General features: G+C 53.8%; 8 protein-coding genes across 8 annotated transcripts in view; 3 read left to right on the top strand and 5 right to left on the bottom strand.

The window, feature by feature from the left end:
- Positions 1-435, bottom strand: part of SNOG_06039 (hypothetical protein) — a gene marked incomplete at its 3' end in the record, with an annotated part of 2587 nt that extends 2152 nt beyond the window's left edge. The window contains exons 1-4 of the mRNA XM_001796375.1: positions 329-435; positions 209-275; positions 101-152; positions 24-49 (exon numbers count right to left, since the gene is read on the bottom strand). Of these exons, the coding sequence (XP_001796427.1) occupies positions 24-49; positions 101-152; positions 209-275; positions 329-393 (210 nt within the window). The 5' untranslated portion in view covers positions 394-435. The remainder of the gene's footprint in view (positions 1-23; positions 50-100; positions 153-208; positions 276-328) is intronic.
- Positions 436-917: 482 nt separating this feature from the next.
- On the bottom strand, positions 918-4150 carry SNOG_06038 (hypothetical protein). The gene is made up of 5 exons (XM_001796374.1): positions 4003-4150; positions 3889-3904; positions 3752-3809; positions 1256-3687; positions 918-1202 (listed from the first exon to the last, which is right to left on the bottom strand). Exons 1-5 carry the CDS (start codon positions 4008-4010, stop codon positions 1185-1187), a joined length of 2532 nt encoding a protein of 843 aa, XP_001796426.1. The 5' UTR covers positions 4011-4150; the 3' UTR covers positions 918-1184.
- A 1239-nt stretch (positions 4151-5389) lies between these two features.
- SNOG_06037 (hypothetical protein) lies at positions 5390-6892 on the bottom strand (the record flags this gene model as incomplete). Its single annotated transcript, XM_001796373.1, has 3 exons — positions 5390-6418; positions 6468-6528; positions 6582-6892. 3 exons carry the CDS (start codon positions 6890-6892, stop codon positions 5390-5392), a joined length of 1401 nt encoding a protein of 466 aa, XP_001796425.1.
- An 862-nt stretch (positions 6893-7754) lies between these two features.
- SNOG_06036 (hypothetical protein) lies at positions 7755-8489 on the top strand (the record flags this gene model as incomplete). Its single annotated transcript, XM_001796372.1, has 1 exon — positions 7755-8489. The coding sequence occupies one exon, from the start codon at positions 7755-7757 to the stop codon at positions 8487-8489; it is 735 nt and encodes a 244-aa protein (XP_001796424.1).
- A 907-nt stretch (positions 8490-9396) lies between these two features.
- Positions 9397-11018, bottom strand: SNOG_06035 (hypothetical protein; the record flags this gene model as incomplete). The annotated part of the gene is made up of 4 exons (XM_001796371.1): positions 9397-9687; positions 9806-10684; positions 10737-10831; positions 10895-11018. 4 exons carry the CDS (start codon positions 11016-11018, stop codon positions 9397-9399), a joined length of 1389 nt encoding a protein of 462 aa, XP_001796423.1.
- A 714-nt stretch (positions 11019-11732) lies between these two features.
- On the top strand, positions 11733-12417 carry SNOG_06034 (hypothetical protein; the record flags this gene model as incomplete). The annotated part of the gene is made up of 3 exons (XM_001796370.1): positions 11733-11925; positions 11995-12176; positions 12229-12417. 3 exons carry the CDS (start codon positions 11733-11735, stop codon positions 12415-12417), a joined length of 564 nt encoding a protein of 187 aa, XP_001796422.1.
- Positions 12418-13365: 948 nt separating this feature from the next.
- On the top strand, positions 13366-14380 carry SNOG_06033 (hypothetical protein; the record flags this gene model as incomplete). Its single annotated transcript, XM_001796369.1, has 3 exons — positions 13366-13432; positions 13501-13851; positions 13962-14380. The coding sequence occupies 3 exons, from the start codon at positions 13366-13368 to the stop codon at positions 14378-14380; spliced, it is 837 nt and encodes a 278-aa protein (XP_001796421.1).
- Positions 14381-14620: 240 nt separating this feature from the next.
- SNOG_06032 (hypothetical protein) lies at positions 14621-16298 on the bottom strand (the record flags this gene model as incomplete). Its single annotated transcript, XM_001796368.1, has 3 exons — positions 14621-15448; positions 15776-16252; positions 16275-16298. The coding sequence occupies 3 exons, from the start codon at positions 16296-16298 to the stop codon at positions 14621-14623; spliced, it is 1329 nt and encodes a 442-aa protein (XP_001796420.1).
- Positions 16299-16437: the final 139 nt, after the last annotated feature.

Raw genomic sequence — 16437 nt, 5'->3', positions numbered from 1 at the left:
GCTCTAGTCTTGATAGCTTTAACAATATCGTCTACCAAAGGCGCCGTGTCTAGTGAGTGTCAGCGATACATCCCACAGCGAGCGCACATGCGACACTTACTGTCTTGCAGGAAGTCTTCGAGACTCTCGAGGCAGTTTTTCTTGAGACCTCTCTGTTTTATGATTAGCTGGGGTTACTTTAGTTTCAGATCTTATGTTAATCGGATACCTCAGTAGTATTCGCAGAAACGAGCGCGACCACATAGTCTGCTAGGACGGCGCTGTCGGCATCGCAGCTGTCACTGTCAGTGTTGCGCCAAACATTGGAGCTTGGATAGCCTGCACTTACATTTTCTCGACTTTTGGCAACAGCCAGTCCCTGAATGCGTCTGAGTCCTCGTCGCGGAGCAACATGGCGGCGCTGCGATCAGATCACACGCAGCTGCGACCGCGAAAGATCGGGTTGGATTCGGGTAGTTTTATTGCGTGGATTGTTTTGCGATGCTGCAGGCCGTCACATAGTCGCGTGCTCACTAGCGCGCCTGCGGGGTCATAGCTCCAACCCGTGCTCACATGATTAGATCAGCCCCACTACATTCACACCGTGGGTTAAGAACAAACGCACCGAGCTTAGGCATGGTCCGTGCCAAATGCCCATCAAATGGCTAGAACTCCGAAGTAATATACTGCGAGAGCGGATTATGTATGTCGAAGTAATGAACGGTCGATGTCCATCAGATGTGGACTTGATGGCTGCTCATATATCTATAAGCAGGGGTCTGCTGATGATCGCCATGGCAGCAAACCAACAGACAAAGTTGTTTCACACTTGCAGACACAGTGGTCATATGCTCAATGTTGATGATATACAGAGTTACAGAGTCTGAACAAGCAACAGCAGATGGGCCTACAGCAGAGCGAACAATGGTCTATCAAATGATTTGTGCAATATAGCTTGATTTGTTCTAACTATACTACACTCTGAACAGCTAGGAAAAGATCATCACTACCGTCTCTTGAGTCCAAAGCCCCAAGAAGCCGACTAGATCAAGGGCGCGTCGCCCGAACCGACATTTACTGTTACTGATCGCTTAAAAGGGAATCATGCGTGTCATGCAGCGACCAGCGGCTTCGAGCGAGCCCATGCTTGTCGATTGCTCCGAATGCCTGAGGAAAGGAAATCTAACACTTTTGAAAGCCTCCCTTTATAGCTTGTCGTAGTACTGCGAAGATGATTAGCAAGTGTACTGACGCAATTGAAACTAGAGTAACTTACGTTGTTAACATCCGGAACCTCGACCTTGATACCCTTGCGTTTCCGCATCTCGGCGACGATCTTTCCGGGCAGCGAGGTGGCGTCAAGTGGCGATCCACCCTGGAGAACCTGCCAATGGTCGAAGACCAATTGTGGGAAGGCCTGTCCGGCAGTGTTTGATCGCAGATCGGCGGTGAAACCGAAGGACTCGTTGACGGGCAGGTAAGCCTTGATGTTGAACAGAGGAGTACCAACACGCTGGTTCTCCTCGAAGACGTGACCACGTCGGCGGGTGAGCACACCGTAGATACCACCCATAGCCTGCTCGGGAACCTGGATCTCGACCAGGTAAACGGGCTCCTGCAGAGCAGGGTCGGCGAGGAGGGTAGCGGCGTACAGGACACGACGCGCAGTAGGGATGATCTGACCACCACCACGATGGATAGCATCGGCGTGGAGGGTGACATCCATGATGTTGAAGCGGATAGAACGCATGGGCTCCTCGGCAACGGGACCTTCCTTGGTGGCCCACTGGAAACCAGAGACGACGGAATCCTTGATTTCGTTCAGGTACTGAACGGCCTTGGTCTGGTCGACGAGCAAGTTGGCACCAGTAGTCTCAGGACCGAAGCACCAAATCTTACGGGCATCGGTGACATCCCAGCCGTGCTCATCAGCCAGGATACGGGCACGAGCCTTGAAATCGTCACGGGGACCAATCTTGCCCTGCTCGATGGCGGCGGAGACCTCCTCGTCCAAAGGCTGAGCAACAACGTAGAGACGGTTGTGCTTGTTGGGCGACTTGGACAGAGCAGTCATGCTGGAGGTACCACGGACGGTCTCACGGTACTGCACGACGGGGTCGGAGACACGGAGAGGAACACCGGCGTGGTCCTCCTCGAGATCCTTCAAGCAAATCTCCAAGTGGAGCTCACCGGCACCGGCGACGACGTGCTCACCAGAGTCGGAGATGTAGGTCAAGACACAAGGGTCGGACTTGGAAAGACGCTTTAGACCCTCGACAAGCTTGGGAAGATCCTGGGCGTTCTTGACCTCGACGGAACGACGAACGACAGGGGAGACGGAAAACTTCATGACCTTGAGGTTGTGGGCAGTCTCGTTGGTGGTAAGAGTACCAGACTTGAGCAAGAACTGGTCAACACCGACGAGACCGAGAATGTTACCGGCAGGCACGTTCTCAATGGGCTCGACGAAACGACCCATCATGAGAATGGTACGCTGAATAGCCTTGATGAACAAGTCCTCCTTCTTTCCAGGGATGTAGTTAGGACCCTGGATGCGGACCTTGAGACCGGACTTGACGGTACCGGAGAAGACACGACCGAAAGCGTAGAAACGACCCTTGTCGGAAGTGGGCACCATCTTGGAGACGTACAACATGAGAGGACCGTTGGCATCGCAGTCGCGGATACCAATGGCGTTGACGTCGTCGTGGGGACCCTCGTACAGAGTCTCCATACGGTACTTCTGGGCAGTGACAGGAGAAGGAAGGTGGAGAACCATCATCTCGAGGAGAGCGTCAGCGGCAGGAAGGAACTTGCGCATGACGACCTTGAGGAGCTGCTTGCCCTCGAGGTCCTTCTCCTCGCTGGTGAGCTTAATCTCAAGCTTCTCGAGAAGAGTTGGGATCTCGTCGGTCTTGAAGTTCATGACGACATTGAAGATGCGGAAAATGGGGTCGAGGATGAACTGGTTGAAAGCACGCTCGAGGGGCTTACCCTCGTGAGTGCCAACCTTGGTCCACTTCTTGGTCTTGGGGTTGAAGTAGCTGTCACCCCAGAGACGCTCCATCATCTTGTTCTTGTCAACACCAAACTTCTTGGCGTACTTGGAAGCGAACTGGCGAATGGTGAAAGCCCATCCGTGCAGACCGGAACCGAAGGCAATGGTACCCTTCTCGGGGTACACCTGGACATCACCGAGGGACTTGTCAAAGTAGGTGGCAATGACGACGTTGACGGACTCGATGACACGGGAGAAGTTCTGGTACAAGTCCTCCTTGGAGACCTGGAGCTCGAGAAGAGCACGGTCGACCTTGTTGATGATGACAACGGGCTTGATACGCTCACCAAGAGCCTGGCGGAGCACAGTCTCGGTCTGGACGCACACACCTTCGATGGTGTCGACGACGACGAGCGCACCGTCAGTGACACGGAGAGCGGCAGTGACCTCAGATGAGAAGTCAACGTGACCAGGCGAGTCGATCAAGTTGATCAAGAACTCGTTCTTGTCGGTCTTGACGGGAATGTCCTTGAGGTCCTCCTCGTCGAGAAGCTGGGCGAACAGGGAGATGGCGGTGGACTTGATGGTCACACCACGCTCCTGCTCGTCAGCGCGGGTGTCTGTGAAACGCGCAGATCCGGCCTTGGCGGCGGAAATGATACCAGCGCGCTGGACGAGAGAGTCGGTGAGGGTGGACTTGCCGTGGTCGACTGTGGCGGGGTATGTCAGCTATCTGTTCTTCATCATTGTGCGGGGCATCATTTTTGCGCTTACCGTGGGCAATGACGGACATGTTACGGATGTTCGCCGGGTTGTCCATGAGACCACGGATCTGTGGCGCTGTTAGTATCCTGTGTTCATCTCTTGCCAATTTCATCGGATGTGGCGGGCGATGTGTGCTCGGAACGTACCTCCTCGACCGTGAAGCTGCGACATTGTTAGCAAAATTGTCATTGAAAAATTTGTTACGAAAGCTAAAGTCTCCGGGAGTTCGAAGACGGAAGCAATGCGCAAAGGCGACTTACTTGACCATTTTGGCGGTGTTGGATTGATTTGTCTTTTCGAAGATTTGTTGGTACCCCGCAGTGGGAGGGGTGGACTCGGTGTTCTGAACGCGAGTTGGGTTGAGGGCTTGTCTCTGGCGCAGTCGACGCTCAGAGGCAGACGAAGTCGTTCAGTTGATAAGCCGTGGAGGCGCGTCTGTCGAGAGGGAGGAGGAGCGGGGGGGCACTTCAAGTAGGAACGATCGAGGTTTTTTGCGGTGGGGCGGGGCAGGTGCTCGCTTGAGGCTAGCCCGGAGTGGCAACGTTAAGGTCGCTTTCCCGCATCACGACCAGCCATTCTGCCGCCCTTTTGTTCAAAATCACGTATTTCGACCCGTATTCATACCTTCATTCAGTGGAACTGGTTCACTTATATGCTCGTCATCGAGACTATGACTCCCCATCAAACATTCGAGTCACCGGGTGAGTCTACGCAAGTACAGTGCCGCGGCCTAATCACATTCAATTGGGTAGCATCGGAAGAGCAAGGGCGCGAAATCAATGGAGAATTCGGCCAGCGGCTCATGCACCAATGCTTGATTAATCAATCCCGTTTCATGTCTATTCGCTCTGAACTAGCGACCTGAGACGCACATTACGAAGCCTGTGTGTCTTTAGAGATGCTTCACATTAGTAATCATGAGTCTATACAGGCTCTCGTGTCGTTCGAGATGGAGTTCTTACAGACGTGAATCATTCGCGAAATGTACATACAAACTATTGCAGGACATGGTGCCATGGACCCTCAGGTGCGCATTTGCATTTCAATGCCTGGTCTTTTATTTCGTGGTCCTTGACTCGAGTTATTCCGCAGCTTAAAAACTACGATGGATAAGATTTCGGTCATTGTGTTTACATCCAGAGCGCAGCAGCACAGACTGTTAAATCGGCTATCTACTCCAAGATTATGGGCGCTCTCTACAACCTTTGCGTGAGGCTGACAGCCATGGACTCGATATTTCATGATCAAGCTAGTTTTAATCACATGGACGCTCTTTTTTTTTCCTTTGCTATTTTAGCTCCAGTGTATTTACTTCTTTTCGCGAAACATTTATGCCATGTTGAGTCTATGTTAAATTGATGCGATCCTTGTTGTAGAGCTCGGTGGGCGGGTAGTCAGTCACAAAAAGAAAGGCCATATTGCTTCACATCATAAAGAGATTCGCATTGTAGGTGAGCAGTGTGTCATTCATGAGCTCATGCCGAAGCAGAGCATCGTAGATTCGATTCGCCTATATACGAACGGACGATGGAATCTGAGAGAAACTTTTGCTATGAAATCCTTCCAATCGTGATGGTATCGTCAGAACGACCAAGGAACTGGAAAACCCAAAACGCCGCATCATGCAATGAAAGCCAGTGAAAGAGCTTACTCGTCCTGCTTGATCTCCAACTTGCCCTTCTTGGGGCTGTCGGCGCGGTCATCGCCATCAGCCTTGCGCTTGTTAGAACCGTCCTTGTCGGCATCGCCACGGGTGTCCTTGACCACGGGCACACCGTGACCATCGCGCTCGACCTCCTTGCGGTCCTCTTCTTTGCGGCTGCTGCGGTCATCCTTGCCCTTCTGGAAGCGGTCGCGGCGGTCGTTCCAGTCACGGCTGTCGACTGAGCCAGCTGAACCGCTGCGGTCACGTCGGCGGCGGGGGGAGCGGTCACGATCACGGCGGTCGCGACGGTCGCGGCCGTCGAATCCTCCTCGTCCACGCCCGCGTCCACGGCCTCGGCCACGCCCACGGGTGTCGCCCTTGCTGCGGTTGCCGTTGGACTCCCACCTCCTGGCCTCGAAGTTAGGCTCAATGCCCTTCTGCTCACACTTCCAGATGATGTACTCCTTCTTGCCCATGACAGTAAGCTCGTTGCCGTTAAACTTGGGCTTGGGATCGAGGGCGAGGAACTGCTTCTGAGAGTCCTCAGAGTCGAACTCTACGAAGACGCTGCCCTTCCAGCTGTCGTCTGCATCACGGCGCTTGCGGACCATGACTGCGCCGTAGGGACGGAAGAACTGCTCAATCGCAATCTGGCCAGCCTTTTCAGGCTCGCCGAAGTTCTTGACGTAGACGCTAGTCTCGATCTTGTTCGAGGACGCTTTCTTGAGGCGGTAGAAGTAATCGAGAGTGCTGGGCTTGCGCTCCTCATCGCCTTCCTCGGTGGGGCAAACAAGAGGCTCCTTGCGCTTGACTGCCTCCTTTCCGGTTCCGTTGTACTCACCGTCGTCTACGACGATCAAGTCGTTGCTCTCGCGCAGCGCATCGACAATGGCAGAGTACGGGCGGAAGCGACGCATGCGCTTGAAGTCGGACAGATGCTTGATGGAGACAGGGCGGTTAAGAGGACCGCCGAGCTCGGTGAACAAATGCTCGTCAGTGACCAGGTTGTGGTTGGAGAAGTAGAACTCGACCTGCGCACGGTTAGTGGGGGTTTTGCGACAAGCGCACTGCGCATCTCACCTGGTTGCGAATCTCGACAGGGTCGTCAGTCTCGGGGAGGTTGTCGAATTCCTCGTTGCGCCTATTGAATCAGGTTAGTCGAGGGAAAAAGAGACCTGCGCATGCGCAACGAACTTCTTAGTGTTGTTGTTGAAGCCACCGCGACCACGGCCTCGTCCACGGCCTCCATCACGGCGGTCGTTGAAGCGGTCGTTGCGACCGTTGCGGTCATTGCGACCACCGCGACGCTCGTCCTTGTCCTTGGAGTTGCCATTGAGCTCCCACTTCTCTTCGCCAGCGGCTTCCGACTTGTCCTTGGAGTCGTCGGCCTTTGCGTCGCTCACGGTGGCGTCAGTGCTCGTGGTGGGCTTAACGTCTGAGCTCTCAGTCTTAGCCGTCTCAGCGGGGTTGGCGGCTGCCGAAGCAGCGTTTTCGGTGTCGGCCATAGTTGAGAATAGTATATCTAGAGTCGCGGATTAGCTTTGAAGCTACTCGAACACTTTTTCTCAAGTGTTAGTACTGGCGCGGCTGCGGGTGAGAAAAAGATGGGGACGAACGAGCTTTTGAAGTGAGAGAAGCTCTAGCATTTTTTCGGAACCGACGACGCTCGGACCCCCAGATTTCACGATTTGCCCGTCACCTACTGTCGGCGGACTCAGAGGACGGCCAGTCACCGCACATGCACCGCCTCCCACATTCGCCATGCCTAGGAAAAACCCACGGTTCCATTCGCTGAAGAAGCTGGTACGTCATTGTCCTGTATACGAGAAAGGGCGGCGCTGATGGCAGTAGCATGTCCGCCAGGACTGGTCACGATGGTCCCTCTATTCCCTCTCACAGCTCCGCTCACCCAATGTCGCGACCAAAACATACTTCCAGCAGAAATGGGCGGCCAAGGCGGCCACGCGAGCATACCACGGCGAGCACATACGTGAGAAGAAGTGGAAGCGGCAGTTCAAGAGGAATTTGCCCGCCGTAGTGCCCATGGACCACAAATATCTGGCACAGTATGACGGTTCCGAGCAAGGTGCCGGGCGAGGAATGGGCGCAGACTCGCAAGACAAGACGAGGACGCCGCCCATGACACCGTACATGCAGATGACATACTACCCGCTCGAGCGGCGATTAGACACTGCCATCTTCCGCGCACTGTTTGCGAGCAGTGTGCGGCAGGCGAGGCAATTCGTTGTCCACGGCCTCGTCAAGGTCAACGGCAAGAAGGCATGTGTGGCAGGCCTCAAATACCGCTCCCCGTACTGACATCGCTTCTAGATGGTATACCCAGGATACTCGCTCAACCCAGGCGACATGTTCCAAGTCGAGCCCTCCTCCGTCATGTTCGCAACCGGCGCCCCCAAAACCCGCTCCACCCGCGCCCGCAAAGTCATCAAAGAGAAAGCTGCCGCCCGCGCTGAAGAGCGCGAACAAAACCCCGTCAAGCCTGCCCCAAAGCCCTCCATCCCCGAAAGCACCCGCGCAGAACCCACGCCCAACGAGCTAAAGCAGCAACTCCAGGCCCTCATGGAGCAAGTCGACGACGTCCTCGCCGAAGACGTGAAAGCAAAAGACAAGCAGAAATTCCGCGCCTTCAGACAATCCGTCAAGAAAGCCATCGGCCTCTGGCGCACCGCCAACCCAGAAACCATCTCCACCCTCGACACCCAGTTCGACTTCCTGAAGACGCAAATCGCTTCGCGTTCCGCGCCGTCATCCTCGCGTGACCCCGCGGATGCAGAGCCCCTGATCTCCCAAGAAGACCAAGCGCGCCTGCGCTCCGCCTTTGAAAAGCTGCGCCTCGAGACCGAGCACACAAGCGCGTGGAACCGGAGAAACGTAGCCGCACCGTATGCGACGCCCTGGCGGCCTAGAGACTACATGAGTGCGTTCGCCTTCATACCGCGGTACTTGGAAGTCAACCAGAATATCTGCGCGGCGGTATATCTTAGACATCCTGTGGCACGACCTGGGCTGGCAGAGGTGCCGACGCCGTTCCACATTGAGACGGGGCAGTTGGCGTTTAACTGGTATTTGAGGAGGAGATAAGGGTGTGGAACGGGCTGTACTATATGTATGTAGATGAGCATGGCATTTGTACAATATAGAATTGTGGCGAGGAATCAACTTCAAGCATCAAGACCCCATTCGAAATGGCAGAGCTGTTGTGTTCGAACTGATGATGATATTATAGACTTTTGCATCCCGCATTGTCTTTTGATATATGCTTTCTCCTATGACCCCGTTTGGACAGGAACCAAAATAACATGTAAGTACAACCATAACATTGCCACAACTCCAGCTTCCCGCGCAAGAAACGGAATGAAAATGACATGTTTGTACATCGGGCGCAAAGTATTAGTCGCGAGAAGCCCCAGTCCCGCTGGTAGAAGTGTCGAGAACAAGCGAAAAAAGAGCAAGTGAAAACGAGCGCCCAAACGCCTGTTGTGTGCAGAGACGCAATTAAGTGTGCGTTCTCACAAGGAGAGGGTTACTCGCCTATCCTTCAACTCGGAAGCTGGGAATGAGGATACTGAGCTACTCGGTAGTATCAGATGGATCCGTGGTCCATCGCATAGCTGAGTGCAGTAGGTGTGCGAATCGCCGGTAGAATGAACAGCCAAAGCAGACGTCGAAGAAGTTGTAGGCGTGCCATCACAGCACAACCTCTACCCCTCAATCAACATCACTTTCCCCCTCGTCCTCTGAGCACGTAAAAATGCTCTGCGGATACCGCAGCGTCTCCGCGCTTGGCCTCGGACTAACGTCGACAACACTACTGTCCGGCGTCCAGTGCGACGTCGTCTCCGATATGGTAGACGAAGTATACTGCCTGAAGCCATTGGCGACGATGTCCGACATGTCGACCTCGGACTCGTAGTTTGGCGGCTCGCTGGGCGGATTCGAGCGGTAGCTGGGTAAGCTATCTGTCCGGGATTGCGGGCGCGACGGAGCCTCATGACGACATGACGGTGGGCGGGTATGTCGACGCCAGGGAGGGCGGGTATGTGTGATGGCAGTTACACGGGGCCCTGCCTTCTTCGGCGCCGCGGACGAGGTCGTTGACTACGTCGTGAGCAGCGCGCAGTTGGCGGATTTCGGCTTGCATAGCGTCTTCGAGGACGCTCTCTTGCGACTGGATGAGGGAGCGCTTCTCTTCGTAGTCTTCGATGCGTTCTTGGGTCTTTTCGCCAATTGCCGCGCCACCAGTTGCGCCAGGCGTGCTGTCGGGCTGCACGACGGTATGCTGCGGCAGTGTCGCGTTCCTCGCGAGCGGCGGCACGTTCGGTGCGGGTACGAAGGCTGCTGCACTTGTGACGGATAGTCGCGATGAGGCAGCCACAGCAAAGGAGGCTGAGTGTCACCTCGAGAGCGATGATGTACGGCGATGTCTTGGTAGGACGTGGTGGCAGTTCATCGGTAGCTTCCTCGTACGGTTGCACATTTATTGTCTCAACTTTGATTGAGCCACCAGACTTTTGCACCGCATTGATGTGGGCCGGCGCGTAGAGGTCCAGGCTTGGGCGACCCATGTCGTTGATTTGCTTGGACTTGCAACGCTCAACAGCGTCTTTCAAGGCACCTTGAGCTTTGTGCGCAATGGCCTTGAATATACAGGCGAGACCTTCACACTCGTTGATCTCGTCCGTGAGGCTACTGACCTCTTTCCGAAGCTGTGAGTTGATGCGATCCTTCTTGTTTGCAATCGCCTGCTGGAGTTTTCGAAGCTCTGCTTGAAGCTCTCTTAACTCGCGGAGGTCGTTCTCTAGTGACTGCTCAAGGACAGTACTGTCTTGTGTGACTAGGGTTCCGTTGGCGACGAGACGAAGGTGTGCAGGCGGATTACGCCAGTATTGTGCTACGTCTTTGTCACTTGCAGAGCGGTCGGGAACAGACTCGAACCTGAGCAAAGAGGGAGGTGATGTTTGCTGCTTGAAAGAGACTGTAAATCCAGAGGGGATGATAAGGGCTTTGCCGTCGATGGCTTTGATGCTGACTGTCAGGACCTGTGCTGCTTCGTCTGTCTCCTCGTCACCGTGAAGACAGGCAGAGTTCCACTCAAGATCCAAGTCGCGTTGTAGAGAAAGGTCATCCTGTGTAGCGTCGGTAGTACCTCCAGCGGTGTATGAGCCTGAGCCAGTAGCGAAGTCGCCGTTCCACTCTTGAGACAGCTGCACTCCATTCAAGGTGATGTTAGAAGAACCGCAGGCTTCGTCTTGGGCATGACTTGTGAACCTCAAAACCTGGAGCGCGTGAGCACGATGTCACTATTTTAGGTGCCTGGAGCGGCCTTACGAGAGACTCGTCATCCTGGTCCGTGTCATGTGCTGAGCCAAGACAGCCGTTGCAGGGGACACTGAAGGTAGCTTGCGCGTAGTCGTGTTGAAATTCTGCAATAGTTTAGCAGATGCCTGGAGATGGCAAAGCTGAATGCATATAAGGGTGGAGCATACCGTAGTGCAGGAGCTTTCCGTCCGGTCGAGGAACGTCCGCGGCGCGGCTAGGTAGGACAGCGGCAGTGACAGAGGCGATGCTGAGCGCACAGGCGGACACGAACTTGGACCTCAGCGACCGCATCGTTCAGCGAGAGCAGTGAAGCGAGTATTAAGAAGAGCAAAAACAGCAGACAACCCGCAATCCGACCTCGAAGACGCACACAACGAGCGGCGCTGAAGTGGAGTGGGCGGTCAAAGTCTCCAAACTCTAGCAGGATCAGGCACCAGTTTGAAGGGCGTTGGTGTGTTTAAGGGCGGCCGGAGGGTTTAAGGCCCCGTGGCTGCCGTCAGCGTGGCTTAGACGTCCGCGCCGCTCACAACTCAGGTGCGCGCATGAATGCGATGTGATGAAACAGTGAAACGAAGCAATAGTGCAAGAAGGCGCTGCAGACGCGATGCTAGAGGTCCGTTGGTTGAGGATCCTGGCGCATAGTGTAAACGGTTATCTGGCAAGATCGAGATGCTGGTGGCTTCCGGGGCGTTCCTTCCTCTTCGATCACGCAGCAACATATTCGATAGAGAATACCATCTTCCAGGCATGGCATAATTAAAAGTAGAGACTAGGTAGCATGTCCATTAGGAAGACGATGCATTGAAGAACTTGTATGTACATTCCAGCAGGAAAGTAGCATGATGGTAGACCATATTCTGTTATGGATAATGAGCATGAAGGTAAAAGTCCAAAATACTCCGTGCCCTTGACACACAAAGAAGAGCCATCAAAGAAGAGAGGATGTATTCGAGTCACGTCATCACCAACATATGTCTGATCATCGTGAATCGCGCCCGTGAAGTAATGTCCGCCAAGCATGGTCCAAGCTCTTCCGCGATTATTCGATACACGACGCTTGACCAAACACCCCACACGCGCTGCACAACTCCACCCCAGCTCTCGACTTCGTTGCTGGGCCGTTTCTCGTGTGCGATTGATAGCACTTTCCTGCCTGTCCTACAATACTCCCTACTCTGGCAGTCGAAGAGTCAATATGGTACGTCATACACAATGCGACGCCGTGGACCGGGGATTTGATATTGACAACAACCGCAGCTTCCCTTAGGGCTCTTGACGGCCGCGACCGGTCATCCTATGCTCGTGGAGTTGAAGAGCGGCGAGACCCTCAACGGACTGCTCGTCAATTGCGATACCTGGATGAACCTCACCTTGAGGGAAGTGGTACAAACGAGCGCAGACGGTGACAAGTTCATGCGGTTACCGGAGATCTACGTGCGCGGCAGCACAGTAAGAATCAAAGCCGTCTTTTGGACATTGTTGGAACGCTAACATATCACAGATCAAATACCTTCGAGTGCCAGACGAGATCGTCGATGTAGTAAAGGACCAGCAAGTAAAGGACCAGGCGAATCGCGGTGGCCGAGGCGGCATGCATCAGCGAGGAGAGCACCGCGGCGATCGGGGAGGCAGAGGCATGCGCGGCCGTGGACGAGGACGTGGAAGAGGAGGCGGTGGTGGAGGTGCTTGAGGCTCATGAGTACATACGTTTACGTCGCCAACGAGTGCCTACGACCTACGGCCTGTCCATGCCCTTGAGATAAACGCGGTGCCCTTACCCATCTCCCGTGCTCCGATCGACCCTCAGTAGCGCCAGTCGCACGCCACACTGTTTTGCGATGAATTCGCAGGGAATGGACTTGGCCACGCGCTGCTACCATCTTGCTCGTATTCTGGCTTCTGCAAACGGCAAACATTGCAGCATAAGCGCGCTAGGTACATGATGCGCGTGGCATGAGAAGAATCGGCAGGCCTGCTGAATCAAAAGTCAAGCTTCACCACGCGGATTAGCCGTTAGAATGTATCACACCCCAATGCGAAGATACAGTCTCATTGTAGCTAGGCTATACCTTGAATATGGAAGAACCACAATCGGCCCAGTCTGTTTTCTCAAACTATGCGCGTTTGTCTTACTCGCCGCATCACAACCAAAGATTAGCCGACGAGGAAAGACCATCGTATACTTTGCTCAACACCATGTGCAGGGATCTTGACTATGCGTGTAGAATTCGTCAGACCATTCATGGAAATTGCCAGGGCTTAGAAAGAGCTTGGCGAAGGAACTCCGTACAGCTCATTTCGACATACCAGAGACGGAATTGCGCGTCCTTGGGTTTTCTTTGTTTCTCATGCATGCTGCAGTACGTGATGGGCGAATTGCATGCAGTACAGATGCTGTGCACTAGATGCGGGGTCGAACGCCTAGACGTTCCGAGCTTACGTTGATCTTACCTAGGTAGTACTACTCTTCGAATTACAATTCCGAATGCTATATCATGACTAGCGCCCGCGTACATTCGCCTCCATATCCTCATTACTACACTCCCGGAGAAAGTGCTTCCAATTCCTAGCCCCACGGGCATACATTCAGTATACATTTGAAAGCAAGCTTCGCAAAGTCCATTTTCTGTTGCTCAACATGACGAGCTTTGAGATCCCAGACAGCGCCCTTGAAGGTATCAAGGATCAAGTGGTAATAATCACTGGTAAACAATCCTCCATGAGTCGGTCCTCCAAGCTCACTGAGACCCTGTAGGCGCATCATCTGGCATAGGTCTCGCAACTCTCCGAAGGATAATCAAGCACGGCGGCAAAGTCTTCGCAAGCGACGTCAACGATCTCCCAGAGCCCGAAGCCTCATCAGTGCCCTTCCAAAAGGTCGACGTGACATCCTGGAAAGACCAAGTCGAGCTCTTCAAAGCCGCAGAAAAGCACTACACCAAAATCAACCACGTCTTTGCCAACGCCGGCATCGCACCAACCATCAACCTCATGGAAGACGACGTGGATGAAAATGGAGATCTACTACCCCCAAAGCTAAATACCCTCAATGTTAATTTGACAGGCTGCATGTATACAGTCAAACTAGGCATATTCTACCTCAAGAAGAATCCCAACGGAGGGAGTGTGGTCATGACTGCTTCGGCGTCGAGTTTCTCCCGCTTTCCGGCTACGGATTACAGTACGCATTCATTTCCATGGACGTAACCTGACTGGCTCCTAAATATCCCTCAGCAACATCTAAACACGCCGTTCTCGGTCTCCTCCGCGCCCTGACCCCCAACCTCACTCAATCCCCCCACCCTATCCGCATCAACGCCATCGCGCCCTCCTGGACTGCTACTAACATCGTCCCGCAAGCCGTCATCTCAGCGCTTGGCGAGGGGAATTATCAATCCGCTGATGTTGTTGGGCGGTCTGTTACGCTGCTGATGGCCGACGAGAAGAGGCATGGCGAGTTGGTGTATAGTGAGTGTGGTAGGTTTATGGATTTAGAGAATGGGGAGAGGGGGTATCATGAGCTTACGAAGAGAATGTTGGGAGTGGAGGGTGAGTTGAGGGAGACGAGCGTTTTGAGGGGTTTGAGGGAAAAGCTGGAGGGGAAGGGAGAGGGTGAGAAGGGGTTGGAGGAAGTTGTGGTGGCGAGTGAGTAAACTTGAAGGTATCTTTCAAGTTGAGTTGAAGTCGAAACTACTTACAATCTTAGTAGTACAATGGCATGGAAAGATTTTGTCGCAATCGGTTCCATTCTCCCAGCCCAAGTCTCCCTCATGGATACCCTTGAGTGGAAAAGACGAAAGCAAGACTCAGAAGTAACATGAAACTGACACTAATGTTTCCATATCTACTATCTACCTAGTTCGTCAAATTCCCCCAACACTGGGTAGTCCCGCTCAACCAGGAAACGGATACACGGCCGGGCTTTTATATCCATTTGTCCCCACTGCACGCACACCAAAGATAACATTATCCTTACTCAGCGGCAGTGTCACACTACCAACCTTGCCAACATCAACCTGATGCGTCCACAAACTGTTCGCAACTGGTCGCCAAACAACCTCATACCCAGCAACATTCGTGTGGTTCGAAACAATCCACTTCAACCTCGTGTCATTGTCAAGAACCGTCGTGTCGACAGTGACGTTCCGCGGCATTCCCGGAGACTCAGACAAAGCCCAAATTGTCGCCATGTTAACCTTGCCCACTCTTGCTGTGTAATCAAAGTCCACGAAATCAATAAGGTCGCCATAAACCGTCCCGTTCTCCGTCCTCAGATCCTGATGTTGATGCGCAAAGTTCTCATTCGGCTCCGTATACCTAATTGCCGGAAACCCATTCTGCAAAAACGGCGTATGGTCTCCACCACGCAGGAACCTATCAAGACGGTATATAATCGCAACGTTCATGCCAGTGGCGTTATTCCCCGCCACCTCGGCAGAAAACCGAGCGAGTTCTCGCGCGGGGCTGTCGTTCTCGCCGCCAATTTGCAGACGCTGGGCGGCTTTTGCGGCGGATTCGGAGGGCGGGGGACCTTGGGCGAAGGCGCGGATGGTGAAGGGGTCTTTTTGGCCACGGTCGCCAGTCGAGGAGCCAACGATGTCGCAGTTGAGCATACCTTCGACGTTGGTGCTGGAGTTCTTGAGGGTACCGGCGAGGTAGCCAGCGCCGTAGAGGCCTTGTTCTTCGCCGGCTACGGCGGCGAGGATGATGGTGGACTTGGGCTGGTGTTTGGAAAGGATGCGGGCGAGTTCCATGGCGACTAGTCGGATTAGTGGGAAGTATTGTTTTCGGGATGTGGAATTACTAACTGGCAGTTCCACTTGCATCGTCGTTTGCTCCAGGAGAATCCGCCTCGTAGTTCAGGATGTTGGTGACACGACTGTCGTAATGTCCGAGTCATGACATAGACCTTCTCGGGTGTTTCGCTTCCTTTGATGAGTAGCTACGACGTTGGATATGACCACAGGAAACGGAATTCTGGACGCAATTCCCTGTGTGTAGCTCTGTACTTCGACAGTCATTCTCCCTTCGCTTTCGTCTGCCCAAACCTTCATCTCTGATGCAATCCAGTCGCGAGCAGCATGAATGCCTCTTGTGCTGCTGTTGAAGGTGGCCAAGGTGTGTCGTGTACCAAATGAGACCAACTTGGTGATGATGGCCTCAATGTTCGCTGGGCTGATTTCGTCCAGCATGGCTGTGACCTCTCCAGTTGGCGCTTGTGGTACAAGTTCGACACCAACGTTCGACGGCGGCCATGCTGCACTTGCACAGTTGGTATAGCTCCCATCGTTGACAGCAACAGGTGGTGCTAGGTCACGCTCAAGTAGAGCTTCATGCGCATCGTGAGCACTCACAGTCGCCAGCAGGGCGATGCTCAACGCAGCCGGATTGAAACGCATGACGAATAGAACAAAACCCTTCAAACCCATCTTGCGTGCGTCACCGACACTCTTATAAAATCCTATCCATGACGATCCAGCTTGCGCATCCGACGTCAACACGGGACATCGAAAGACGGAAGTGTACTACCGCAGCCAAGGCCAATACGAGCTTCCACTGCGAGTTAGACATCGTGGATACCCCTCGAATTTTTCAAGAAGATAGTAGAGATAGCCTGGTTCTCATAGCTCGGCAGACTAACAGGCTTGGGTGATGTTATCGACAGGGGTAGGTGGCAGGGTGGATGTTTGCCCGTTTAGGCAGGTCGCAA

This window comes from Parastagonospora nodorum (genome assembly GCF_000146915.1).
Source record: "Parastagonospora nodorum SN15 chromosome Unknown scaffold_8, whole genome shotgun sequence".
Taxonomy (NCBI): Eukaryota; Fungi; Ascomycota; class Dothideomycetes; order Pleosporales; family Phaeosphaeriaceae; genus Parastagonospora; species Parastagonospora nodorum.
The sequence above is the reverse complement of the archived record's forward strand: the minus strand, read 5'-3'. Positions and strand labels throughout refer to the sequence as shown.